Source organism: Gavia stellata, chromosome 8 (assembly GCF_030936135.1).
Source record: "Gavia stellata isolate bGavSte3 chromosome 8, bGavSte3.hap2, whole genome shotgun sequence".
NCBI classification, from domain to species: domain Eukaryota; kingdom Metazoa; phylum Chordata; class Aves; order Gaviiformes; family Gaviidae; genus Gavia; species Gavia stellata.
Window position 1 is genome coordinate 18,166,698 of NC_082601.1, and position 27,080 is coordinate 18,193,777.

The 27,080-nt window shown below is 54.1% G+C and overlaps 2 protein-coding genes across 2 annotated transcripts; one reads left to right on the forward strand and one right to left on the reverse strand.

The window, feature by feature from the left end:
• Window positions 1-1,091: 1,091 nt before the first annotated feature.
• Window positions 1,092-2,168, reverse strand: LOC104262164 (C-X-C chemokine receptor type 2-like). The gene has a single exon (XM_009818434.2). The coding sequence runs from the start codon at window positions 2,166-2,168 to the stop codon at window positions 1,092-1,094; it is 1,077 nt and encodes a 358-aa protein (XP_009816736.2).
• A 4,152-nt stretch (window positions 2,169-6,320) lies between these two features.
• Window positions 6,321-27,067, forward strand: ARPC2 (actin related protein 2/3 complex subunit 2). Its single transcript, XM_059820107.1, has 10 exons — window positions 6,321-6,467; window positions 16,571-16,605; window positions 17,571-17,683; window positions 19,735-19,780; window positions 20,353-20,539; window positions 20,970-21,063; window positions 23,429-23,555; window positions 24,988-25,088; window positions 25,574-25,674; window positions 26,627-27,067. The coding sequence occupies exons 1-10, from the start codon at window positions 6,394-6,396 to the stop codon at window positions 26,649-26,651; spliced, it is 903 nt and encodes a 300-aa protein (XP_059676090.1). The 5' UTR covers window positions 6,321-6,393; the 3' UTR covers window positions 26,652-27,067.
• Window positions 27,068-27,080: the final 13 nt, after the last annotated feature.

Genomic DNA, 27,080 nt, shown 5'->3' on the forward strand with positions numbered 1-27,080 from the left:
ACACACCCATAAGCCAGCACCCACTGATGTCCCCACCATTAAAGACCACCGGGACCCTGGCTCAGGGGGGAGGGAGGAGCAGTACAGGACCCCCATGGAGAGAAGTTTGGGCATGCTGGGGCAGGCACCCCGATACTTGGCACACAGGGTGGCGGGAGGGACCCCAGCAAGGTCACAGCCCCCTCTTCAGCCCCTCTGCCCCCCTCCAGTGGCAGCCCCAGTTGCCCAAGCCAGGGCGGAAATGTCCCGGTTGTGTAAGGGACAGGTTCCCAGCCCTTTGCACAACGATGTTCTGGCACTGCAGCGCTGGGGGAGGCAGGGGGTGCCCCGGGTGCTGGCACCCTTCGGGCAGAGGTCACAGGGCTGGCTCGGAGTCAGTGAGGAGCTGCCCAAGGATCTTGCAGTGATTTGCTCCGCTGGGGCTCAGATCGGGGTCGGGAAGGGGGTGGCTTTTTCCACAGGTGGTAGACACTGCACAGAGACCCCCATGCCAGGGAAGTGCCAGGACCTGGCTGGGCAGCTGCGGGGAGCGAGACCCAGGTTTGGGTCCCCTCTGGGGACGCATAGGATGCTGAACCCTCTGCAACAGCCTCTTGGGCAACAGCCCTTCCTTGGCCTGGAAGCAGGGTTACCCATACCTCGCCAGGCTCAGCTGGCACTGCCGCTCTGGCACTGAGGTGGGAAGCCCAGGACCCACCGTCCCCAGAGATGTGCCCTGGCCCCATCCCACCATCTCCCTCCCCGTGGCAAAGAGGAGCCAGACCTGGGTGACCAACCCGCCAACTTCTTTATTGCTAGATGCCCGTTGGCCATGAACACCATCCCCACAGCAGGGTTGCAGGGTCCCCAAAGTCACAGGCTCTGCCCCAAAGAGCAGAGAGGGTGGGTGGCGCTTGGCATTACTCCCCTGGCGATAGGGTCCTACCCTCTCACCGCCCAAGCCTCCTTCCAGCCAGGGTCCAGCATCCAGTGGCAGCCCTGCCCATCCCTGTGGCATCACCACCCGCATCCCAGGGGGCTGGGCGAGGATGATGGTGTGCGTGGGGTGCTGGGATGTGCTGGGAGCCGCGAGGGTCAGGTCCCAGCAGGGCTCAGAGGGTGGTGGAGGTGTTGCCGGAGGTGGAGGCATAGGAGGCACGGCCGTAGCGGGCCACAGCATCCTTGCTGATGAGCCCACGCTGCGCCAGGATCTTGAGGAAGCTGTTGCGAAACTTCTGCCCAATGAAGGCGTAGATGATGGGGTTGATGCAGCTGTGGGCAAAGCCCAGGACCTGCGTGATGGAGAGGGCCATGTCAATGCGGTTCCTCCTCTCGCAGGTCTCGGCGATGGCCCGCGTCCTCATGAGGGTGTCGCTCACCAACGTGATGTTGTAGGGCAGCCAGCAGATGAGGAAGACCAGCACCACAGCGAAGATGACCTTCATGGCCCGCTGCTTCTGGGTGTTCTTGGTCTGCAGTAGGGTGTGGATGGTGACGCCATAGCAGAAGAGCATCACCAGGAGGGGCAGGGCAAAGCCGAAGGTCTGAGGCAGGATCCGCAGCACAACCCGCCACTTGGCCGTGTCCTCGCCGCCGATGCGCTCGTAGCACACGGTGCCGTTGCTGGGTGAGGGGAAAGCCTCGCGGAAGAGCAGCACAGGCAGGGACAGCAGCACGGAAAAGACCCAGATGCCCAAGCAGACAAACTTCACCCAGTGCCTCTTCTCGGTGGCGGCCCGGGTGGCATACACAATGGCCAGGTAGCGGTCCACACTGATGCAGGCTAGCAGCAGGATGCCACTGTAGAAGTTGGCCTCCTGCAGCATGGAGACGGCTTTGCACATCACAGTGCCGAAGACCCACTCGTGAGCTCGGTAGGCAGCCCAGAGCGGCAGGCTGAGGGCAAAGAGCAGGTCCGCCACAGCCAGGTTGAGCAGGTAGACGTCGGTGACAGAGCGATTGGTGTGGCTGGAGGTCACCACCAGCACTACCAGCCCATTCCCCACCACACTGAGGATGAAGACGAGGCAGTAGATCACCACCACCAGGTACTTGTTGAGGACAGAGCTGTCAGGCCGGCATGGGGCAGAGGAGATAGCAGTGTCGGGCATGGCCGTGCTGTAGTCATAGGTGTAGTTGTAGAGGGAGAAGAAGTTGGAGAAATCTCCATTGAAGGAGAAGGACTCCATTTTGCCTGTGGAACACAAAGCAGCATGAGTTTGGGCTGGGAGGGTGGTATGGCCCAGGGGTGACAGCGTCTCAGGGTCCTCTGGCATCTCCATTGCCCCCCAGGTCCCCTCCCAGCCAGCGGGCAGCCCCACTCCATCGCTCCACTGTATCCACGCTGTGCCAGGTAATGGGCAGTGCTGCAGGTGGACACTGTCCCTCATACGTCCCATTGTACAACACCTCCAGCACTCCTCGGTCTGCCCCACTTCACCCCAACTCTGTCCCTTCCCTGTCCACCATGGAGGAAGGCGTTCCCCCACAGACCGGCCACCTCTTCTCAGGCTGGGGTGCGTCCCCATGGATGCAGCATTACGTACCTCCAGGAGACACCATCATAGAATCATAGAATGGTTTGGGTTGGAAGGGACCTTAAAGATCATCTAGTTCCAACCCCCTGCCATGGGCAGGGACACCTTCCACTAGGTGAGGTTGCTCAAAGCATCCCTGAGTTCCCCGGTTTGTGTGGGTCCTTCAAAAGCCTCAGAGCTCTTTGGGCATCTCAGGAGCCCTCGGGCACTTCCAAAGTCCTTTGAGCACCTCTGGATCCCTCCAGCCTCTCCGTCCCCTCAAGCATCGCTGCTGGAGCTGCCCCTCCTGCCACCCCTGCCAGCGGCGAGTCTGTGGTCACGGTGCCTGGGGCAGGCGGCACTTGAGAAGGTCTGAAGGTGGTTTCATGCTCTTCTTCCCCCCCAGTCCTGTCCTTGTGTGAGTGGTTTCACCTTCCGGACGGAAAGATGTGTCACCCTTTGCAGGCAGCTTTGGAAATATTTCACATCTCTGGTTTTCCTGTTGCTCAGCTGAGCGCTGCCGGGCATCTCCGTATCCCCCGTACTCGGCCATGATGGGGAAATCACAGGTGACAGCCGCTCTTCCTGTGTCCTCACGTGTAGGACACCCTGCTCTCTCCCTGCCTCCCCAAAGACCATTGAGTTTCAGCCTTCTCCCAGTACCGATCCAGACTCCCATTTCACCCCTCTGCCTCGTTTCCAAGCCCCTGAGCCCCTCCAGGGCTTGGCGATGCCAGGGCTGCTTGGGGGTGCTGAGTCTCCGCAGTGCTGGGGTGTCCCCGGCCCTGAGCTGGCCCCGTTTGAACCCAAACCCTCCCTGGGACCAACTTTCACCTTCTGCCCAGTGGGAGTTCCCTGCTGCAGCTGGGCTGGTGCCCCTGCCCGGAAAAATCCCTCCCTGGCTCTGCCAGCCTGGCTCCTGCAGTGATCCTGGCATGGTCATCCTGGGGTGGTGATCCCGGGATGGTGATGCTGGGATGGTAATGCCCCAGCATCCCAGAGGACCACGACTGGGGACGCTGCCGGTGCTGATGGGGGAAGGTCCCCCCAAGTGGGGCCACCGCAGGCACAGGGCAGATCCAGACACCAGCGCTTCCCCTTGGTCTATTTTTGGCTGCTTCTTTCTGCCTCCCCACTCCAAAATCATGGCGGTTCCTCTGGGACAGGGTATCCCCCACCACTGCCTGGCTGGGGGAACAAGCAGCACCCCATTTCCCCTCCTGACCCTGGAAGGGCTGGGAGACACTGGGGTGGCCCTGGGGGTCCCCACAGGGAGGAAGGAGTGACACGCCATGGGGAAGCGCCTTCCCGGCTCATTGCTGTGCAAGGCAATGGGAGCGGGTGCTTCCCCCCTGGGGCACCCACAGCCGACATCCCTGGGGACCATGGGATGAATGCACCCCAGATGAGCCCTGAGCACAGCCCTGGGTGCCCCCACCCGCTGCCTCCCACTCCCCCCGCACCAGGCAGCCCCTCGGGCAGCCAGAGTAGCCCACCCTGTCCCCCAGCCCAGCCCGCTCCACATGTGAGGGGGCTCAGTGAGGTGCTGGGGGGCCAGCAAAGCCTGAGGAAAGCCCCGATCTCCAGTGGAGCACCCTGGGGACTCACCGCTCACTGCCTTCTCCGCCCCCCCCCAAATCTGGGGTCTTCTCCCCGTCCCAAGCTGGTTTTCACTGGGAAGCACCCAGGCACGGGGATGAATCCAGGCGTCACCCCCAAAGGGCTCTGGCGCAGAGCGTGGCAGCACCAGGCCCGGGGGTCCCGCCAGGCCAGCCGGAGGGTCCCTCACCTGCGTCCGCCGCTGTGCTGCCTCGCGGTGCCCCTGCCCTCCGCCGCCCGCTTTATGCCGCCCGGGGAGGAAGCGAGGTTGCAAAACCTTCTCCCAGCGTGAAGGGGAAGTGGCAGCCAGAAGGACCCTTCCCCAGCCCCTCCAGGACGCCTTCCCTGGGGCTGGGGGGAGCCCGCAGCCCCCCATCACCCTCCTGCCCCAGGGTGTCCCGGGCCACCCAGCAGCAGGTGACACTGGGGCACACCCAGGGGTGCATTGCCTCCCCTGCAGTGATGCACCCCAGGGGTCTCCAGCCGGGGGTCCCTACTTTGTGGATGCGGAGCTTCCCTTCGAGGCCCGCCCCGCCCCCGGTGCTGCAGCCCCACCGGGAGAGTGGAGCCCCTCCGGGACTGGGGGGTGTCGGTGGGCAGGCTAGTGGGCGAAGGCAGGCAGGGCTCCATGCCTCAGTTTCTCCACTGATAGAGCGGGGCTTGGCGCCGGGGTTTTGGGGGGCACAGGGGCACTGCGGGGCTGGCTTGCCCCCCATTGCGGGGTGCTGCGGGGGAAGCCCCCAGAGCGGAGCCCCACATCCCTCCCGCTCTGGCTGTGCCGAGCCGAGCCGAGCCGAGCCGTGCCGCCAGGCGGAGCCGTGCTCCCGCGCCAGCCCCGGACTCGGGGGACCCCCCCGGCCCCCCTGTAACCCTGGGGCACCCTCACTCCTCTGAGCACCCAGGGGCGCTCCCCGGGAGCCCTCGTCCGTCTGGGGCACCCCCAAACCCTTGGGGCGCCCTCATCCTCACTGCTTTGGGGTGCTTGTCAGTCTTAGGTGTACCCCACACTTTTGAGGCACCTCTCTTCCCTGGGGGCACCCGTACAGTTGTAGGGCACCGTCATACCCCTGCGGCATCACCACAGACCTGAGGACACCCCCAAAGTTTTGGCCACCCCTGGAGCTGGGGCTCCAGGGCAACCTCAGAGCCTCCCTAGGGTGTCCCCACTTCCTGGGGGCACCCCACATCTTTGGGGCCCCGTAACTCTGGAATCATCCAGTTCACAGGACACTCCTCTCACCTGTGAGCACCCCCATATCCCTGGAGCACCCAATTCCTGTGCAGACCCCCATACTCTGGGGCACACCCACTACTTCCTGGGGTACCCGTAGACCCTGGGGGCACCCCACACTTTTGGGGACCCCCCCATACACCAGGAACACCTCCTATCCCTGGGGACACCCCACACTTTTGGGGTCCCCCCATACACCAGGAACACCTCCTATCCCTGGGGGCACCCCACACTTTTGGGGACCACCCCATACACCAGGAACACCTCCTATCCCTGGGGACACCCCACACTTTTGGGGTCCCCCCATACACCAGGAACACCTCATATCCCTGGGGGCACCCCACACTTTTGGGGTCCCCCCCATACACCAGGAACACCTCATATCCCTGGGGACACCCCACACTTTTGGGGTCCCCCCATACACCAGGAACACCTCCTATCCCTGGGGACACCCCACACTTTTGGGGTCCCCCCATACACCAGGAACACCTCCTATCCCTGGGGGCACCCCACACTTTTGGGGACCACCCCATACACCAGGAACACCTCCTATCCCTGGGGACACCCCACACTTTTGGGGTCCCCCCATACACCAGGAACACCTCATATCCCTGGGGACACCCCACACTTTTGGGGACCCCACACCCCAGGCGCACCCCATATCCCTGGGGGCACCTCCCCAACTGGAGGAACTCCCGTACCCAGGAGCACCCCCCAGCCCCCCGGGGTACCCCTCTGCCCGTGCCCCACCACATTTAGGGGGACCGCCGGTATACCCCACTCCCCCGTCGCACCCCCCTTTTCGTCCCCCCTTCTCCTCCCGCCCCGTCCACGGTCCGGTGGGCGGGGCATCTCGTGACGTCAGCGCGGAGGGCGAGGGCGGGGCGGGAGGGACGGGCGCGCCTGCGCCACCGCCTGCCGGCTCCGCCGCGGCCGGGGCCGGAAGTGACGCGCAGGCGCGAGAGCGGAAGCGGCGGCGCAGGCTCGGGCGGGTCCCCGGTGCGCTCAGCGGGCTCGGCTCCCTCCGGCCTCGGCGCCCTGAGAGCCCCTCCCCTCCCCGGCACCGACATGATCCTGCTCGAGGTCAACAACCGCATCATCGAGGAGACCCTCACGCTCAAGTTCGAGGGCGCGGCCGCCGGGTAGGAACGGGGGGGCCGGGCCGGGCCTGACCGGGGCGGGGGCGGCGGGGCCGGGCCGGACCGCGGACTAAGGGAGGGACGGGGGGCGCGGGCTGGCGGGGACAGGGCTGTGCCGGGGGCCTGGGCAGAGGGGTGGGCCTGGAGGGTGACGGGGCGGGTGGTGCCGGTGTAGGGTGGGTCCCGGCTGATTATAGGGTTGAGCGGGGCGGGGGGGGGAGCACCGAGGCAGGATGGGGGCCGGAGAAGGGAGGGGGCTGAGCTGAGGAGTTGGTACAGGAGTAGGATGGAAGCTGGGGGATGATGGGGCTGGGAGGGGTGGTGCCAAGGCAGGATGGGGGCCTGGAGAATGATGGGGGGGTGGCACTGGGATAGGATGGGGGCCGGGAGAGCGATGGGGGTAGAGCAGAGACAGGATGGGTGTCTGCGGGGTGAGAGGGCTGGGAGGAGGGTCCGTGCTGGAGGAGGGTGGTCTGGGCAGGGGTAACTGAGCTGGGAGCGGTGGAGTTGATCGGAGCTTGGACAGAGGGAAGGGCTGGGTGATGAGGGAGCGAAGTCAGACAGACAGAATTGGAGGGGACAGTGGGGCTTGGTGGGGTGGTTAGTGCTAGGGCAGTGTGGAGGCCTGGGGAAGGAGGAGAGAGCTGGGGAGTGTATTGGAGATTGCAGCGTTGAGGTGTGCTGAGGGAGCAGAGCCGGAGAAGAGGGCCTGGGCAAGGAGGGAGTTGTGGGGAAGGTGGATTTGCAGGGATGTTTGCTTTGGGTAAAGCAGCCTTCATCAGAACGGGCCCAGCGGGGTGCCAGTGCTGGTACAGAATGTGCGGGAGGGTGCTGAGGAACAGGAAGCCTGTGTGTGGAGCCGTGGCCTCAGCCTTTTGCTTTGGGGGTGGGGACGAGATTCCAGCCTGCCCCACTTTGCTTTCCTCAACCGGAGGGATGCAGGGAGCCAGAGGGATGCAGGCCCATGGCTCTGTCATGGCCCCTGGTGCCGGTCTGGTGGGTGTCCTGGCCTCCGAGGGGTGGGTTGGGGGGCTTGGTTTGCACCTGCATCTCTGGCTGGCACAGTTCAGTCCCTGGGGAGCCAGTGATTATTTTGCTACGAGTGTTGCACCAGGGCTGTAAAGGTGCTTGTCTGAGCACAGCTTAGCTCGAAAGAGAGTCCCTTCATATGAATGTCCTTATCTGCAGCCGAGCTACCCACGGGCTCGCTGCGCTGTCTGCTGGCGTGAGTAACATGGGGCACCTTTGTACGGAGACAAAGCATTGAGAAGCAAAGCTCGGTGGTGTTATCTCTGGGGTGGAGCCTGCCCTGGCGCCTCAAATTGCTCAGGCCGGGCTGCTCCAGAAAAGCACCCCCCCCGGCAGGTGCCTTTTTCTGTGTCACCTTTTCCTCCAGCAGCTTTCAAAGCTATCAGCCTTTTGTGTGCAGAACTTTGACAGAGGCCATTTCCTCTGCTTTCCCCTCTCAGTTGACTTCTTGTTCAGTTTTTTGGGGGGTTTTGTTTGTTTTTTTTTAATAAAATAGCCTCACAGGCTGCACTGCCTTGTGAGATAAAAGCCTGCAAGCAGCTTGGCTTCTTCTTCTTGAGCCTGATCGTTTAGCGCAACAAGTTTCCCCAAAGCGCAGGCACAGCACTGGGAAGAGAGAGCTCCCAGGTGACTGCTGTGGTGTTGCAGCTGCATCCATTAGAAAATATTACATGTATGGAGGTTAATAGTGTGTGTCAAAAACACTCGGTTCATCACAAGTCCATACTGAGGTGCTCTTCCTGCTGGACAGGAAATGCATATGTGTCCCTGCGTTGGTGTAAACATGGAGGTCGCAGTCTGCGGGTTTAAATGCACCGTGAAACCCTGACTGTGTGTGACCAGAGCTGGGGTTGCTCGCTCTGCACCAGCCTGCAGGCCCCTGAAGTTTCCATTTCGCTGTACAGCAAAGCCTCCTTGCTTCTGCATCTAAACGCTTGCCTGGCATACCGATTGTTCCTGGATTGATTGTTAGTGCAGCTGATGGTGCTCTGCTTCTGCCTCTTACTCATCTATGGCATGTTCTTTTCTTTAGATGTCATTTCTAGATAAGTTTTGTGCCTTGAGTATGTCGCTGGAGGAGGGGAAGTTATTTACTTCTGCTTTTTCTTCTGTGCTTGTGCTGGGGCCCTCCTGTCCAGGCAAGCACAGGGCAGAGACAAAGGTCTGAGATGTGCAGGGAGGTGTTTGGTTGTTTTTCTTTTTTTCTCTTGGTTTCAGGTCTTTTAGGGAATGGGTGTTATGCAGTGTTTATTCATGTGAAATTTTTTTCCCTCTGGCCACAGTTCTGGGGTCATTCCTGTGGCGCTGAGCCTGGAGTCAGGAGGCGATTTGCTGTATTTCACTATTTTGGTGATGGTTTTCCCAAGGTGTGTCTTGGGGATGGACCCAGGACAGTCAGGGCAAGGTGATTGGGAGGAGTGAGTCTGGACACTTGGGCAGAGTTGGTTTTGAGTTATTTGCTCTAAAACAGGAGCGGGGCAGATGCAATGCATGGATTTGTCTGTAGTGGTTGTCTCAGAGCCAGGTGTGCCCCGTGGCTTCAGCACCAGCCTGGGAGTCAGGCAGGGCGGGGTTTGTTTCCAAATCCTTGGCCAGGGACTTGTTCTGTGACGTGGGCTGTGTCACTCTCCGCTGCTTCCCGGGGCCACACTGTGGCCATGATTCAACAGGCTCCCTACAGAGCTTTCTTGGACCCTCAGGTGAGAGACACTTCGTATTTCACCGTATTGAGTAGAACTAGGTCACATTTAGAAGTTGGAGCTAATAACTGCTCATAACGTTATTGTCATGTAATATATGTCGAAATCTGCTCTGCGTGAAGGTCCATCAACTATCTCTGGAGCTCCCAGTGTGGAAGGTGCCTTGGCAGGCTGCAGATAGAGATCAGCACTCGAGGCAGGGCCTAACCTGTGTCTAAGAGTCCTCTCTTGACAAGGTCCTTGGGGCTTGGCAGTATCCACCCATTAGTAGGGTAATGCCAAATTTAGTTTGTTTTTGTGGGCAAAACCCATGGAAATCTCACCTGCTTGGATAGCCACCATTGAACGTTGGTATTTAGATCAAGGTGGTGATAGGTAACGGACTTCAATGCATCTGATTATTATTTTTTTTATTTATTTAATATTGTAATTTCTTGTTTCAAATCCATTTCCTTAAACCAACCACGTTTTTAAATAAAGGCCTAAAGCTACCAGAATCTGTTGAAATAACTTGAGTTGGGAATTTGCTGGTGAAACTTTCAAGCATCGAACTGCTACAGTGGGGAAATACCTGGTCAGTATGAAATAAGGTAACTTGTGAGTTTTTCCAGGTGTCAAGAGAATAAACTGTTCCATTAGCTTTTGAATAATTCATTTTGACTTGAGAAGTTGCCTAGAAGCTGGAGTTACACTCAGGTTTTCCCATTTCTGATAGAAACGTGATGTGTGGGAATGAGCTCTACCAGTTGGAAGATTTTGTTTCTCATCATCGCTTCCCTTTGCTAACTGCACAGACAGAAAAAAAAAAACAACAAACAATTCAAGTGTAAAACATTTTGATGACTGTCTTCTGTATCTGGTGAATACTCATCCTGTTTAACACACAGGGCGGAATTGCCTCCCAAAACAGATTTGCTGTCCAGTTTTGTCCTGCTGTAATTTAACTGACCCCGGTGAAAGTGTAGCACAGGGCTTCATTCATGGAGTTTGGTTTTCCAGCCATACGTAGCTTGCCCTAAATATCCAGTAAATTAATCATCTATCTCAAACTGTTACTTAGTATTTACCCACTGTGCAAAAGAAAACAAATTTGCATAGTTGGGAGAACAGCGTGCCTTTTCCCTTGGTTGGGGGCGGAGGGAAGAGAACCTGAAATTAAATCTTTGGTTTCTTTGCAGCCTTTAGTAGGTACCAATCTGCAGGGCTTCATGACTATTAGCTACGTAGCAAAACAGCTGAAGCTTGAACTTCCCTGATGTAGAGCAGTTCCTGTGAGCTGGTTGGAGAGCTGGGCTGAAGCTGCGCCCGTGTGCTTTATGGTATTTCCTATTTGCGGTCGCTTTGGTGCTTGTCAGCTGTAGAGCTGAGCCCTTCAGAGAGGGAGGCTGAGCGCTGGGTGAAACCAGGTAGCACGAACTTTGTGTTTGTGATGTGACATGCAAAGTGAGTTCATCATGGGGAGACCGAGGAGCGTCTGGAGGCTCTCGGGCCTGCTGGGAGGGGAGAGGAGCTTCGAGTCCTGCTGGGCACCACGGAGAAACTCCCTGCACTAGTTGCTGTGGCCATCTGTGGCTCCGGCGCTTCAGGGGAGCTCAGCAGCCCCACCAAAAACACAGGTTGCTCCTCTGGCACCCCCTCATTCTTGCTGACACAGACATTTCTATGGCTTCAGGGGAAACAGGATTGGGGAAGTGACCTAGGTTAAAATTAAACAGGCAAAACTGTATTTTTAGCCCAGATGAGTTTCCTCATCCCATTCATTGTGCAAAGGCTGCGCACCATGGTGCAGTGGAAGAGCAGGGATCAGATCTCCTTCCTTCAGCAGCAGTAGCAGGTGCTGGCTCAGCATCCTTGCAACCCCAGCCTGGAGCTGCACGTCTCCCCCGGCATGACCTCACCTGCTGAAGCTTAAGCTGCCTGACTCTGAGGAGCGCTCGGGCGATGCCGCTGGCAGAAAGCGGTACCCTTGGGTTCAGCGTGGCATGGGCGGTACTAGTGATAAACCTTGGCTGTCCGCATTGACTGAGCATGCTGTAGGTGTTTGAGCATAGCTCCTGGGCTGTCACAGCACATCTGACTTCAGCCACCAGAGAAGGTGACTTTGCATTGATAGTGGATTGTGAACCACCTCTGTCTGGAGCTAGGCAGTGCTCTACTTTCAAGCAATAGCACAGGGAACAGGAGGGAGGAGCAGCCCAGATCTGCAAAGTGTTAGGCTTTCGCAGTTGTTTTGCCATTGCTCCAGCCTCAGTTTTCATCTCGGGTTCCCGAGAGGGGCCTGCTCTGTATTATACTCTGAGAACGTTTCTCGCTGCAGCCACCAGTGCTTGACACCACAGAAGAGTGGGTATCAGTTGCTGTACTGAAGGGCCATAGTGAACGGTGCGTGCGAAATGAGGCTCTTCCCTGGAGACTCACCGCAGCGTTGGATCAGTCTGGCAGGGAACTGCGGGCTACTTGCCTGCAGCTGGAATGGAGATGCACAGGGCGAAGACCTGGCTGGAAGCAGACCTGCCCATACCTGCACACTGTGGACAGGCCTGTACTTTGTCTGCTGGGAATCCCAATGCTTTGCTACCAGCCAGCCTCCTCCAGGCTGCCAGGCCTGCTGCGAAGGAAAAGCTTGGGCACAGAGGGGTCACCTAACTGAGAGGGGAGAGCCAGCATGCATCGGGGCTGCTGTATGCCGCTCTGCATTGCCCTGATGGAGCGCTCCTGCTCGAGTTCGTGGTGGGTGTGCTGCCAGAGCTACGGGAGCTCTGATTTCACGCAGCTTAAGCAGAGTAGCTTTTGTTAGCTGAGTGGGGCCCAGGAGTGGAGGAACTGTTCAGATAATTTTAGACATTGCTCATAATTTTTTTTATTGGGGTGACCTTTCTGTAGCGAGGGCCTGCAGTCTGTCACTGAATTTGGTTCGCTCTCTTCAAACTGTGTATCAGCTCTGGTGATCTGAAAGCTCTGCTCAGAGCTTTAAGCTTTGAAATACCCCTCCGCCCCTTTTTTTTTTTCCTTTCCTCTGGGGCAAGAGATTAGAATATCTGCATGCCTGCAGCTGTTAAAATAACTGCCATCCTCCTTTATTGGGTACAGGTCTTAATTGTGATGTGGGAGATGCTTCAATACGGTTATCGGCCAAGTTTGCATTTAGGTCTGTTTAATACAGAAGATGAGGGCTCTGTATAATTACAGTCTTCGTTCTTCTGTTCTTGAATTTGTTGTAACATATGGCTAAGAGCCTCCATGGCCTGAGAATGAAGCGGGGAAATTTGGAAGTTGTCTGAGTCAAAATTGAGGAAGTGCTGTCAGAAAAAAAGATTTGCTATTGCTCTTAAGTGCTCACTGGCGTCTCTCCACAGGCGCTGTGGATGTTCTGATGGGGTGAAAAATCTGATCTGGAGCTGGCTCTGTATTAGATAGACGGAGCGTAGGAGCCATTTGGAGATGAACAGGAGGAATGTGGGCAAGAAGACGTAAAACCTGTCAGGGCCTTTTATTGTTATAAGCAGAGGGCAGATGGGATTTGGTGTGGATTTGACTTCAAACCTGATAAGTGTTATCAGAAAATGGGCCGCTGCTTGGAACAGCTGCCATTTTAGCGTCTGAGTTCAGGCAGGGTTTTGCAGAAAGGTCTGGTCTGGATTCAGTGTTTAGTGCAGAAAGGAGCCATTTCAGTTATTACCAGTATGCACTGGTTTTATTGTCCATTCAGGGCAGAGGGTAGCAAACAGGAAAGGTTGCTGGAGGAGGCTATGGTTCAGGTAGCGTTGGTGGTAAGGAGCTTGCAGGGGTCCCAGCAGCTGTCTGCCTCAGGAGTGGATGGGCTGTACTGTCTGAAATCCTCTGAGCGTAACCAGGCTTAGTCTGGTTCTCAGAGACTTGAATCAGGGGTGGAGGGGAACCCCAGACGAGCTCCTGGCTGCCCAGAGCCCTGCTTTGAAGTAAAACACAAAAAGGATGGCTGAGATTTACAGTCACTCTGTGCTGAGCTGATAAACTGCCAATTCTCGCCATGGGTGTGGATGGGTCTCATCAAGGAGGCAGGGGACACTGGAGCACGCTAGACCAGACAGAGCTGTTCGGGATCATACCATCATGATGGTAACCGGTACCCACCCTGCAGCGGCGCAGCCCCAGTCCTGAGCCTGCTGTGCATCCCCTGCACAAAGCCTTTGCCCGTGCGAGAGTGGGGCAGGCTGGGAGCGCCTAAACATGGAGAGGACACACTGTACTTCCGCAGGGTGTTCGGCATGTCCCCGCTGCTATTTCTGTTGGCAGGATGGGGTTGGTGGGAGGTCAAGGGGAAGCGATCGCGGGCGGGCGACCTGTGGTGCCATTACTCGTCCAGAAGCCGTGGGAGGCTGAAGGTGAGAGCTCCTCTCTCTTCTGCCTGGGGACTTCTTGATGGGGGAACAATTCAGCTAGCAAAAGGGGTGAATTTTCCTTTGTAGAAATGTTTTAAGTAGCCAGGATAGTTTTGGTGAGGTGAGCCAGAGAAATAAATAGAAGCATTTTAAACTTTGGGGTTGTAAGGCTGCTGAACTGTGAAGGGCTAAGAGAGCTTGCCTCGCTCCCAGCCACACTTCTGATACCCTTCCCTGTCCTCCCCTGGGCCGGGCCAGGCCGGGGTTACTTAGGTGTGTGCCAGGCGAGGCAGAAAAACCACCCTGCAGTAGATAACAGGGCTGGCGTGGCTGCGAGGAGCTCTGTATGTGGCTCACGTGAGCGCTTACTTCACTGAGGCTATGCTGGGAAGCAGTTGAATAGTCAGCACCCAAAGTTCTGCCCAGTTACCTGCTTTTCCCTTAAATACCTGCCCTCCTCACCATCCCCAAGTACAAGAACCAAGCCACTTGGGAAATCGGTGTTAAAATAACTTCTCTAAGAAATCGTGCTTACATGATGAAAGGTTCAGAAATGGGGCCATGTTAGCCGTAAGCTTTTGTGTGCAGAACAAAGGCTCTCGTGCAGAGCCATTAACCGACTTCGGGTACGTGGTCTTGCATGGCTTCTTAAATAACGCGACAAGTGATCTTCCTGCCATCCCCTGGGGTACGGGGTGAGCGAGCAGGGGATCATTGTCCTTCCTCGGTAAAACTACTCCAGTGCTCCCTGGCTGTCAGTTGCTTCCCTACATTGCTTGGAGGGAAGTGCTGTGTTTGGATGCTCTGCTGCAAGCAGGGGCTCCAGGAGGCATCAGCTCCGTGTGCGTGGGGAATGGGGTTTGAATGGTGTAACTCTGAGAAGATGGAACAGAGGTTTAAGGATGCGTCCTCTTTAATATTCCTAGCTCTTGTGTGCCTGACTGTGCTATCTTTAAAGCTTCCTACATAGGTTTCTTTTTTTATAAAAAATTTATACTGCCATCCAAGCTGATTCCCAAGTCTGACTGTGGTGCTCTAAAAGAAGAACACGTCTGCATTGACTGACCAAGTGGGATCAGTGGGATTTTCTTTCATCCCTGTTCTGAGCAGTCCTCAGTGAGCAGAAGTGGCTTGGATGCAGCTTAGGGAATTGCTCCCCTTTCCAAGAGCCTGAGTGCAGCCAGGGATGCCCTGTGAGCCTCCATCTTGGGCCTGGCTGGGAGGTTAAGATGAGAGTGAGAGAGGTCGCAGGTAGCTGTCACAGCTCTTAAACTAAAGGACCTGCCTTCGGTGCACTCGCACTGCTTCTTTCAAGTGTGTGGTTTTTATCTTCAGCAATGCAGCACAAAAGACAGAGGCTCTCCAGCCTCCCAACAAAAAGGGCTGTTGCTTTTCACAGCTAATAACTTTCAAGAAGCAGCAACACCTCATCGTTTCCACTTACGATCTCTGGCTAGGGGTTAATTTGTCCCTTTCCACCCAAGTAAAATGTTGTTGACCTGGTGCATAGTCTGGGATTAGTGCTATTCAGTGCCTTGGTCTCCCCGCGTTGTCCATCTTGAGTTTTAGCACATCGTGGTCATTCCTGGCTTCCAGGAATGAGGCTGTCTGCAGAAAAGCTGATGGAAGAACAGTGCTTTCTGCTGGGGAAAAATAATCATTAAAACCTTTCCAGAATATGGTGAGGGGAAGTAGATATTGAGTCATTCCCCCACCTTTCTCGGTGTATGTACTGAGGTGTAGCCGGTACCCAGCAGCATACACATGCATGGACTGAGCAAGTTTCTGCAAAAAGGTTGAAGGTCCTTGGGCAGTGGCAGCATAGTTGAGACCACAACGCTGCCCCAACACACTGGCTTTGGTTTGGGGACTTATTTCAATATGTTTGTTCAGACGGGTGTGAATGAACTGTTTTAGAGGCTAGATTTCTGTTAGCAGCAGCATTAGCCTGTACTCTGTTTAATATGGTCCACTTTTGAAAAATAAGCAGAGATATGCTGTGAAACAGCAGTAGCACACTGGCATATTTATCTCGTTTTCATTTTCCACTCCTGCTCTCAGCGGTGGAGATACCTTTGCATTGCTCCCTGTTGGAGAATGACCTGTTAATAGCAGTCCCCTTGGAGCTCCCAAAGCAGTTACTTAATGCCAGTCCCAACAAAATCACTTTTCAGAAGCAGTTAGATCTTTCACAGGATCCTACACTTCTACGGATCATGGACAAACTGGCATATAGGGTTTGTTAAGTTGTTGTTAAATCTTCATACCCACAGCGTAAGAAGTGATGTGCCTTTGGCTTGCGAGGTGCTCTTGTTGCTGATCAGGGATCCCAAAGACCACAATAGGCAGTGTTAGAGCAAACCCAAATCTACAGTTTTTCCTGCAAAGTTGATTGGCATAGTGTTGGGGTATTTTTGAAGGGATAATGGGGAGGCAGGATGAAATGCACACCTGGAAAATTTCCTTCTGTGGTTTGCTTCTGGCCCCAAACTTGGAGAAGGCGTCTTCTCTGTGAGTGAATTATATGAACGCATTTGCAGAGATGCTGCTGGTGTTGAAGGGGGCACCGTGTCAGGAAGGATTGCTCAGCCTCTAAGTCCCTTCCATGAACTGGTGTTGCAGGAACTTAGAAAAGAGCCTCTGTCCCCAAACCTGTATTGTGGCTGTTCTGAACAGAGAATGCACTTGTTAAAACAAACTCCTTAGTGACGAGTAGCTTTCTCAGACATTTCTAACTGCGATCTCAAAATCTGTTAATAAACTACAAATAAAAACAATCTCTGCCAGCTTCAAGGCCTATTTTATATCATGTGGGGTAAAACTGGTGCTTATAGGAATGGGGAGAAGTCTAAGATCTCTTGTTGAAGGTTACCTGCTAGTTGAACAGAAGGAGATAGAAGGGCTTTCAGGTAGAGCTGCTTGTGAGAAATAAGGCATTGGAAATTAATCCTCTTTCCTTCACAGCTTGGAGGCTGCTGTTTTGAGTTCTCATTTACCTCCTTTGTTTGCTTTTTAGAAATAAACCAGAGGCAGTAGAAGTAACATTTGCAGGTAAGCTCCACAGCTCTCTTGACTTCTCTGCAAAAAGCGCTGGCTTGAACAGTCTGCTCACGGTTATTCCTGGTGTGCCCAGCACTGCTGTGGGGGGAGGACAGCCGCGCAGGGGCAGACAGCATGGACACCCTGCAGTGTCCTCAGAGCTAGGGCTTTGTCAACTGCCCCACTGTTTTCTCTGTCCATCTGCCTTCCCTGGGACTTTCCCCACAGCAGTGAGTTCAGTGGTGGCAGCGCTTTGTTTGGTGCATGCATGCTACATAGCTCTTTTTTCTCACCTGTTCTCCAGTCCTGCCCTTGATGCTACTTGTTATCAGGTCTTTAGCACCATCTGGTTTGGGTTGTTAGAAGGGGTGACAGGCAAGATTAATTCATCGCCTCAAGTTTGCTCTCCAGGATGAGAAGTGCCAAGGAAGTTCAAGTGTTCATTCAGCAACTGATTTTTTGCTTCTGTTATCAAGAATCTGTGTAAGCTGCAGAGCTCCATGGGGAGCTTGCTAGGTAGCTGGAGGGTTGCCTTTCCCTGCCTCCTGCCCTTCCTGCCCATTCTGCAGTGAAGTGGAAGCTTCTCTCAGCAGGCAGCAGCTGAGCTGCCTTTACTGGCCCGGTGGGCATGTCAGTCACTTTCTGTACTGGCCATCCAGAAGGCTCCCGTCTCTGTGTGTTTGTATCCTCGTGTGTTGAGCACAAGCAGATTTGCCAAGGATGCTAAATGACACTAGACTAAGGCTTTCTGTGATGGACGGGTGTCAAAACTGTTTCAGCCCTTTGAATGATAACAAGTTTCCCTACATGACATTACCACTTTCCTTAATTACGGGTTTCTCTCTTGGTGTATGCGTGAGGGCTGGAGCAGGGGGAACAGCGTCGCTTTATGTAGTTCCTAGAACATGTGGGGAAAACCTTCCTCAGAAATAGGAACTGGTTCCTGTTCCCTCACGTTTCTCTTGCTTGCTTCATAGACTTTGATGGAGTTCTTTACCATATTTCAAACCCTAATGGAGACAAGACAAAAGTGATGGTCAGTATTTCTCTGAAATTCTACAAGGAACTCCAGGAACATGGTGCTGACGAGGTGAGTGAGCATCTCTGGGCCTTGAGCCTACAAATACTGTCTTATCATGGGCAATGTCCTTGTGATATTGATGGATCTAACATCTAACCCTTAGCGAAGCATCTGTGCTCCTATCTCATGCCGGTCAAAGGAGCAACCCTGTGCCAACCAGGAGTCCCACTTTGCTGTAAGACAAGGGCAAAGTGTGTTCACACTCTCTCGTGAATAAGAAGTTGTCTTATATGACCCTACAACCTGAAAGGTGAAAGGCACCACTAATTTTTACAGTCCAAATGAGTGTGAGGCCTGATCATATAGAAATAGTTTCCCTGACTGATATGCTGAGCCTGCAAGTGAAGGAAGGCACCAAGACAAATCCGGAGTCCCATGGCGCTGCTCTTCTGACTCTAACCACACTTAAGAGCAAGTGAGGGGCTTCTGCTGCATGTGCAGACCTTGATCTGCAGACTGGTTCCCTTTTCGCTGCTGCTGTGTGAAGTAGCAGGTTCAGTTCCTGTTGAATGGGCCAGGGCTGTGGAGGGCCATTTATGGTAGAAAGAAGGAGCCTCTCTGAGCTGTGGTTGGGTGGTGAGGCAGGAAGTGTGACTCAGTTCCTGAGTCAGTTTTCAAATCTCCGTATGGTAGCAAATGGGGTTCATCCAAGGCTCTTCAGCAGGCTTTTGCCTCTGGGTGTCTGTACTTGGAGGAAAACAAGCAAACTGCTTCATAAGTTTATTGAGACTCTGGTGAGAAACAGGGGATTTGAACCCAAAGTGAATTCCTGCGAGTTGCTACAGGACCTACCAAAGTCAGAATAAATATGACTGAGTGTCCTGCTTTCCTCGTTCCTGTATGCGGAGCTTTCTAGGAGCAGCATTGCCTGCTACTGAAGGTACTGCTGCTGGCAAACAAGAGAATCAAACAGCCCAAATGTTGGATGCCTCCCAGCATGTTTAGTGAGGATTGGTATGGTGTGTGATCCCAAGAGAACCGCTGTGATGACACCACCATGCACCATCAGCCGCTGTGGTGGTGGTGGAAGGCAACTTCTCAAGCTTATAGAGGAAAACAGGATCTATGCAGGACTGCCTTGGGAGTGCTGACTAAATAGAAATTACATTTTTTAAATTGCCAGTTAACGAACTTGCTTTCTGTGCTTTGCTGGAGATGATGGAGCTTGTTTACGCTCCATCTTTGGTCAAACCCCCCTGTGAGGAGTGCAAAGTGGGGTTCCTGCTAAGACAGCATCTCCCTGGGCCACTGCAGGCAGGCAGGCTCTCTGCTGAGAGGAGGTTTTGTTATGCAGAGAGCTTGTGCATCCTCTCTGCGTTGTAGTGGGTGTCATCCCAGGAGGGCCAGTTCTGCCACAACGTTATTGTGTTCTCTGTGAAATACCTCCTGTTCCCGGCCCCCTCATTGACACAGAGCTATGGCTCAGTTGAAAATTGCCATTGATGTAAAATTCAGCAGCAATTATGTTTGAAGAAAGGTTTTTGCTGTGCTGTAGGCGGCTCTGCTTCTGGGAGGCATCCAGGCTGCCTGGCAGTCTCCTCACCATCCCCATCTGTCCCATGCAATAAGCTGAGACAGGGTGGATGATCGCCTGGCCACACTGCACATGACCCCTGCTCTGAACTCGCCTTCCCACAAGGAGAGGGACAGGGCACGCTTTTGTACACTTTGCATCCACCTTTGAATGGGAGGGAGGGCTGTAGCCTTGAGATTTGTTGTGTCAAGCTCTGCTGACAGTTCTCCTTCAAAGGTATGAGGCGTATGGAAGGGGTTTTCTTCCCCGCACAAGTTCAAGACTAGCAAGAACTTTACAAAGTTCCAGTTCTGAGTCCTGTCCTGCAGCACGTCCCCTGTCAAGTGAGGTTCAGGGAGCTCTGCCTAGAGTAAGAGCAGGTAATAATATTAGAAGCCGATGCCTTAATATTTGTCCAAGTTCAGTTAGACTGGAGGAGGCAGATGCTGAATTTTATGTTTCTAAATGGAGACTGAACATGGCCTGGGCTGTGCAGGAGGAAACAACTCTGATAGCTTGTGCTCTCAATGTTTAATTTCTTTCCTAGGTATTGAAGAAAGTGTATGGAAACTACTTGGTAAATCCTGAATCAGGTAATCCTGCTGTAACATTTACAGTGTGTGTGTGAATGCAATTCCAAAGTGACTTAAGTCGCCTTAGCAATGCTCAAATGAAGGCTGCACTTCAAGAGCTTGATATCTGGGGCTGTCTGTACAATGAATGGCAATTTAACAGGTGGCTCAGGTACGTCAGGGCTGAAGTAGCTTGCAGCACAAGCTGTAATTCTTGATGCAGCCCTCCTCCGGGAAGCCTCTGTTCCTCACGGTTGGGGACTTTGTTCTTCTCAAAGACGCTTCGTGAGGCACAGGAAAACCATGGTTACCTGTGACAGCATCTCTTCCTACTCACTGCAAAAACTTGGGAGCAGCTCAGCCAGCACGTGTGTCTGGGAGCTCGGGAAGGAGCCCCAGGAGCGTTGCCATGGCCACGAACTGAGTTCAGGCATGGCTTCTGGCAAGTCTTGGGGTAGGAAGCACTCACTCCTGGGGCTTTTGGGAGGGCATAAGGCAAAGGTGGGGACTGTAGGTGTGTCTTTCTGGAAAATGTCTCTTGCTTCATTAAGGCCCTGCATAGATTATTAAGGTTAGTGGTGGTCCCTCCCCAGGTTACAATGTCTCTTTGCTCTACGACCTGGAGAACCTTCCCGCAGACAAGGACGCTATCGTGCACCAAGCCGGCATGTTGAAGCGCAACTGCTTTGCTTCGGTTTTTGAGAAGTATTTCAAATTCCAGGAGGAAGGCAAAGAAGGAGAGAAAAGAGCTGTCATCCACTACAGGGATGATGAGACAATGTAAGTGTTCAAACCAAGCAGCACGGGAGTCGGACAGCTGTCAGTACACTCTCTGCTCCTGCGCACAGCCATAGGATATGGTGGAAAGTCAGGAAATCCTACTGCTCCATGCTTCAGCAGGGTAATAAGGGCCTGTCCTAGGCTGTCAGAAGTATCCAGTGAGGGTAATGCTCATGCCTCGGGCTGCAGGGATGTTACACAAGCATCTCTGTTAGTGGCAGCACTTGTGGCTGCATGCAGGAGAGGAACTGGCCGTTCCCAACAGAAATGTTTTGCTCTGTAAATACTGTCTCGAGGGAGGGGAAATTTTCAGCAGCCAGGCCTGTGAATGGTTGTTGAATCTACTTGACCTTGTCATGCGGTTGCTTCCTCATCCAGTTGTACTTCTTAGCTCCTGTTCATGGCTGCCTTCTCTCTCACCCACCTGCAGGTATGTCGAGGCGAAAAAGGACCGCGTCACAGTTGTGTTCAGCACGGTATTTAAGGATGACGATGATGTGGTGATCGGAAAGGTGTTTATGCAGGTATGGAAACTGAATTATGGAGAAAGGGTCTGGTCCTCGATTCAGATGCCTTCTTGCTTGAAGCAGCATTGCTGAACAAGCAGATGTTAGGTTGAAGTGAGCTTGCAGGCAGTTTAATGCACGTAAATGCTTTGCAGGCCTCCAGTCTGCCCTGGGATGGAAGAACCATGTTAATAGGCATAGGCAGCGTATCTTCTAATCCAGGCTCTTGCACTGGCATCTTTATTATCGATGGTCTTGCTCGTATGGACAATCAAACATAATATGTGTTACAATTGAGAAACACCATGATGAATACTTCAGTATCCACCTTGAAGCCCTGTAGTGCAGCTAGCTGTGGTATAGGGATCGCCAGCCAGCTGAGGAACTGAGAGAGTGGTGTAGAGGCCATAGGGGGAGCAGAAAGGACAAGGCGATGTTGTGCTGGACCTGGAATGGTGCTGAGAGTCATCTTCACCTCGAGGTTTGTTCCCACTAATGCGCAAATGCTGCAGAGACTCAGACTGGAAGCAGCTCAGTGTGACTGCTCTCACGTGCTGTGATGGGCTCTTGGATTTGAGCTTTTCAAAGCTATGAATTTGCTTAGTTTGCAGACTTGAATCAATCATAGTAATGCTAAGTACTTTTGGACTCAGCTGCCCTTTGCAGCTGCCACTTAGCTGGGTAGCATTCAGAGACCTGTAGTAAACGCTTCGCGTGTCTGTTAGTGACTGCATGCAGCCTGTGAAGATTGAGACATTTGCTGACAGCTGGGGAGGGTTTAGTGCATGCTGGTGCATGTGTTCATCCCTGTCGCTGGCCCGCTGAGCTCACCTTGTGTCTGCTGAAGCACCTGGGGAGCCTCCTGTAATGGCATGGCTGTGGAGCAGGGCCCTGCAGGGTGTTCTGGGGCAAGAGGAGCTTCAGCCCGTTCATTCGGGGGTGCCAGGCCGCGCTGCTGACAAGCTTGTGGACAGCAAGTCACTGGCCCAGTTTGCTGAATGCCAGTTTACCTGTGTTGGGGGTCATTACAACACAGTCTGTTGTGATGGGAGTCTTACCTCATAGCTCTGCTCTCTGTGTGCTTTAGCTATGGGCAGGGCATATGTTCTGGCTTTGAGCTTTTCCCCACCAGCATATCCCACAGCCTGGAATTAACCTTTTAAAACCAGGAGGGAGGTGTGAGGTGGTGAACAAAACAGGGTTTGTGAGGCTCCCAGGGAGGTGGCAGGGCTTCATGGCAACAGCTGTCCCAGAGTCTCCATGTCCCAAGTTCTTGGTTTTCACAACAGCAAACCCTGCTCCTGCCCAGCCACAAGAATTTCCACTCTGAGTCATACTGGCTCCTTCCCTCCAGCTATTGCTCTTGCTTAACACAGCCCAGCTGGCACTGTGGCTGCTCATCTGGGCTCTCATGGAGAAAATCTGACCATTAACTAACCAGTGAAGGCGTTTAAACCATTTCACCCTCTGGCATAAGCAGACAGAAGTGCAAGCTAAGCATTTCATTAAGGAAACCCCAGTGAAGTACTCAGTTCTCTAAAAGGAGCACGGATGCTCCTGCCCTTCCCAGGGTGAGCTGTGCTAAGAAGGGAGGAGAGACTGAGGGTGGCTGATGATATGTAGGTTGGGCTGGGGGTCAGTGAGGCAGAGGGGAGGCTGCCCTGCCTTGGGGCCCAGGAATGGTGTCTGGACTTTCCCAGCCCCATGTAGGGACAGTCCTGTAACTCCTGAAATGCGGAGCCAGTTCATTTCATGTGAGGTGGGGGTTGTGCCGCTGTCAGAGAGGTTCCCTGGCGGAAGGGATGTCCAAGCTTGGAGGTGTTGTTTCAAGACGTAGAGAAGTCTTAGGATGAGCAGGCTTCACACATAAGCTTCAAACCCTATAGATGCCTCTTAATGCCTAGGCAAAGACTCCTGGTGGGAGATGCTTTTTCAAATGGCAGAGCCTTTACACTAGGTGCGATGGAGACCTTGCAGCCCTTTCTGAGAATTTCCTTTCCTCTGGGGTGATGGGTGCTGCCTGCTTTTGCTGGAAGTGTTGATGGTGTTCACTTCCTGGCAGGAGCTGTGCCATGTCATGTGCTTGCTCAGAGGTGTCCCTTCCACAAAATACCCGCACAGGAATTGTGACACTGAAAGCCACCCCAGCTGAGGGGCTGCGCTACGAACACATGTAAACCCAGGACAGCTGTGCATTTTGGTCTGATTCTGCTGGGAAAAAGGATTGTTTTCCGGAGGTTTGGCCCAATGGACTCGGCCCATTCAGGGAAAGCTGGGAAACCTCCTGCTCGATTGCCCTGTGGGAGTGGGGACACCCCATTTGCTTTCCCAGTGTGTTGCTGGAGTGTTGCAGGAGGAGTCACCTTCGCTTTGTCTTCTTCAGGAGTTCAAGGAGGGTCGTCGGGCCAGTCATACAGCCCCACAAGTGCTCTTCAGCCACAGGGAGCCGCCCTTGGAGCTGAAAGACACAGACGCGGCTGTCGGCGACAATATTGGCTACATCACCTTTGGTAAGCAGGCAGCTTTGAGGCCTGGGGACACTCAGGGAGGAGAGAGGTTCCTGCTGCTGCATGAAAAACAAAAAGGAATTTACCTTCCCTGAGTGTTCAAGTGGGTCACTGGGGGCTGAAGAGACTCTGGAGTTGCATTCTGTGTTATCTGCCCCCTTTTGTGTGTCCCTTTGCCGTATCAGGTCACCTCAGCTTTGCTGTGGGTAAGAAGGCGTGGAAGTGGACAATGAGCCATTTAGTGTCTGCCTACAAAATAAGTTCAGTATTTGGGAGCAAGGGAAGGGTGGCTTTGCTGCGATATTGTGGAAACTGGAGATTTCTTGTGGAAGGTTTCACGCAAGTGTATTTGTAGCTTGTCCAGCTGCAGGCACCTGTGCAGTGCTTGATCAGCAGAGGTAACCAGAGAGCAGGAGCAGGGCAGCGAGTTCTGCTTCTCCAGTTCTGCCTCTTTGGTCTGGGCCAAACACTTCCATCTCTGATGAGCCACTTTCCCCTGCCTGCAGAGGTGCTGGCCAGCGGAGTCATCGCTTCCTCCTGGGCAACAATGCTGAGGGCTGAGCTGAGGAGTCCAAACCTTGCCCTGTTCAAAGGGAAAGGTCTCTTCCAGAGAAATTGGGGGTCATGGTTGGATGTGCCATTAGGGCCTCTCAGGCCAGCATTCCTGCAGTTTGGAGCTCAGAGGTGGAGCACAGCCACTGCGGGGAAGATGAAGTTAGCACTGCCCTCCTCCAGTGCTGGGAATGGTGCCTCGAGGTTAGGGCAGCTCGCCAGCTATGGGAGGGCTGTCTAATGGCAGGTCTGGGACTGCAAGCAAGACGTCATCCTTGTCGAGAGCACTTCCCCTGTTATCTGATCTGACAGTCCCAGGTGAGATCATCACCCAGACAAAAAGGTCTTTCAGCCCTTGGATCTGGGACGCTTAGCACAGCACCAGCCTGTGGAAAGATGGAACCACTGGACCCCTTCAGTAACCAAGTCTGGCTCTGTCACAGGGCCAGCAAGCTGTTGGGCAGGGATCTACAACTGATTTCAAGATCCAAGTGCAGTCTGGATCTTGAAATCAGTTGAGCAGCCTGGCCGCCCTTGTCTGCCTCCCAGCTATCTCCTCCCTTTGCTTCTCCCAAGCACTGAAGTAGTGTCATGCAGTTTCCTACAGTGCCGTCATCTCTGGGCACCTGGCCTTGCCTGCATCTTCCAGAGTGCACAGCTGTGTCCAGGCTGCTGTGGGAGATGTGGGAAAGTGCTGCTAAGCCCTGTGTTTAAAATCACAAGTGCTGCTTCATCTTGGTATGTGTCACAGTGAAGGGCTCATTGTAGAGAGCAAAATAGGTATTCAGAGAAGCACACCCTGAAGCCTCCAGCACTGGAGGAACCTGAAGCCCTTTAGTAGCCTCAGGAGGCACTAACAGTTTGTGTTGCCCCCTTCTTTCAGTGCTGTTCCCCCGTCACACCAATGCTGCTGCCAGAGACAACACCATAAACCTGATCCACACGTTCCGGGACTACCTGCACTATCACATCAAGTGCTCAAAGGTACCGAGGGGACGGGGCTGGGGGATACAGGGTAGCTTCATTCCATCTAACCTGGGTGCTGCAGGGGAGGAGCACAGGGCAGGGGTGTCCCTCTGAGAACTCACTAGGGTCTGGCATTGCCCTCCCCAATCACACAGGGTTGGCAAATGATGCATCGTCACCTTCTCCCTGTTTTTTGGCACAGGCAGTGCCCGTTTACTTCGCTGCTAGGATGGGAAGCAGGTTTTTTTTCCCTTTTTAATCTATTTTCCTTTCTTTCTGGGAACAGAAATAAGGGCAGTTGTTCAGAAAGACCTGGCTTTGACCAGTGCTCAGGCAGTAATTTTCACTGTTGCCTCCTGAACTCCCCTCATAGCACCATGGCTGTGCAGAGCTCAGTGCTTTCCCAACGGGGAGCAGAAAGATAGCTCCTACCCAGTGTCCTGAAATCTCAGCTATGAAGATGGGATCCTGATGTATCCCCATTTTGTCCCAATGAAACACAGGCCTATATTCACACACGTATGAGGGCAAAAACATCGGATTTCCTCAAGGTGCTGAACCGTGCCCGTCCAGATGCAGAAAAGAAAGAAATGAAAACAATCACGTGAGTAGCAAAGTGGGGGCCAGCTCTCTGGGCTTCCCTGCCAGCCACGAGCTCGCTCCTTCTCAGCTAGGCAGAATCCAGTCTGGGGAGGACTGGGATGCTGTGGGGGTGACCAGACCAGGGCCTGATGTGCTGGGACCCCATCTGAGAGAGAAAGGGGGTGTTTCCTAGTGAGGTGCTTGCCTGGGTGCCTTGAAGTGAAGGACTGGTTCAGGGTGTGTTGGACCCCTGTGCTCCCTCCACCACACTCGCTTACTGCCTTGCATGTCCTTTGCAGGAGCTGGGTCTGTGGCACACCCTGTGCTGCCAGGTCCTTTGGCAAAGAAGGCCGATACATGGCTCTGCAAGCCCTGGTGCCTCCACTGTCTCCCCCCAAGACCATGGTGGCATTCGTGGGGCTTTTCCACTGTTTTATTAAAGCTGGCTGATCGGCTCTGGGAACAGTTCCAGCTCACGGGGGAGAGTGGCCAGGTCCCTCCTGGGGGTCTGTGGGTGCCGTAGCAGGTTCCTGCTGCCCAGTGCACCTGCAGCTCCCCGGAGCCTCTGGCTGCCCTTGGCCAGCAGACGGCTGGCGGGTTCCCTCTTGTGCATAAAGCAGCCCAGAGCAAAGTGGGTGGAGGAGAGCAGTTGCGCGAACATGTTTCCCTCAGGTCCTTTACCCTCTGCTGATCCCAGAGCCTCTTGGTGTCCTTTTTCTGTTGGTTCTGGCATGTCCCCTTTGTGTTGTGCTGTGGGGCAGCGGGGTTGTCCCCTCTGCAAAAGCCAACTCCTCCGCACAGCCCCCTGACCTGGTTCTGCAGCCACAAACACATGTGAGCTCTGAACCAGCCGTGCCTGCCTGGCTTTAAGAGCTCCAGTGCAAGTGTGTGCCCCACCAAAAGCCCCGTAGCCACCCTGGGGGACCCCAGAACAGTGCCAGGGACTGTGCTGACCCCTCTCTGCATCCTTTTAGGGGGAAGACATTCACAACCCGTTAACACCAGGGTCACTGAGGCTGCCGTGGAGGATGAAGGTTGGGGCACTTGCTACCTGATAATCGTAGCTTTTAATGTTGCACCTCTGTGGGTTCATAAGGAATTCAAGCAATCGGGGTCTGTTTGTACGACAGTTTGGGGAGTAATCTGCAGAAACGAGCTGTGCTTGCGAGGACTCGATCGTTCCAAGAAACAAAACCTTAATTCCAGTTTGATTGACTTAATTTCTTTTCTTTTTTAATTTTTTTTTCTTTTCAAGCTGTTTCGCTTTGCAATATGTTACCAGAAATAAGTTGCAGTATTTCTTATGAGAATAATGCAATATTAACTTGGTTTCTTCTGAGTATTTGAGTTCAAAACTCCTGTATCTGAAGAAATACTGTTGGGGTTCATTAATAAAGGAGATCTTTCTATCTTAAGGGGCTGTGGGGC

What these genes read in the sequence shown, in the direction of transcription:
- LOC104262164 (XM_009818434.2), bottom strand. Translation starts at nt 2,168, where the DNA reads ATGGAGTCCTTCTCCTTCAATGGAGATTTCTCCAACTTCTTCTCCCTC.
- ARPC2 (XM_059820107.1), top strand. Translation starts at nt 6,394, where the DNA reads ATGATCCTGCTCGAGGTCAACAACCGCATCATCGAGGAGACCCTCACG. An exon ending in CTTGGTAAATCCTGAATCAG is followed by an intron (nt 19,781 to 20,352) that starts GTAATCCTGCTG and finishes GTCCCTCCCCAG; the next exon opens with GTTACAATGTCTCTTTGCTC. An exon ending in TATTGGCTACATCACCTTTG is followed by an intron (nt 23,556 to 24,987) that starts GTAAGCAGGCAG and finishes CCCTTCTTTCAG; the next exon opens with TGCTGTTCCCCCGTCACACC.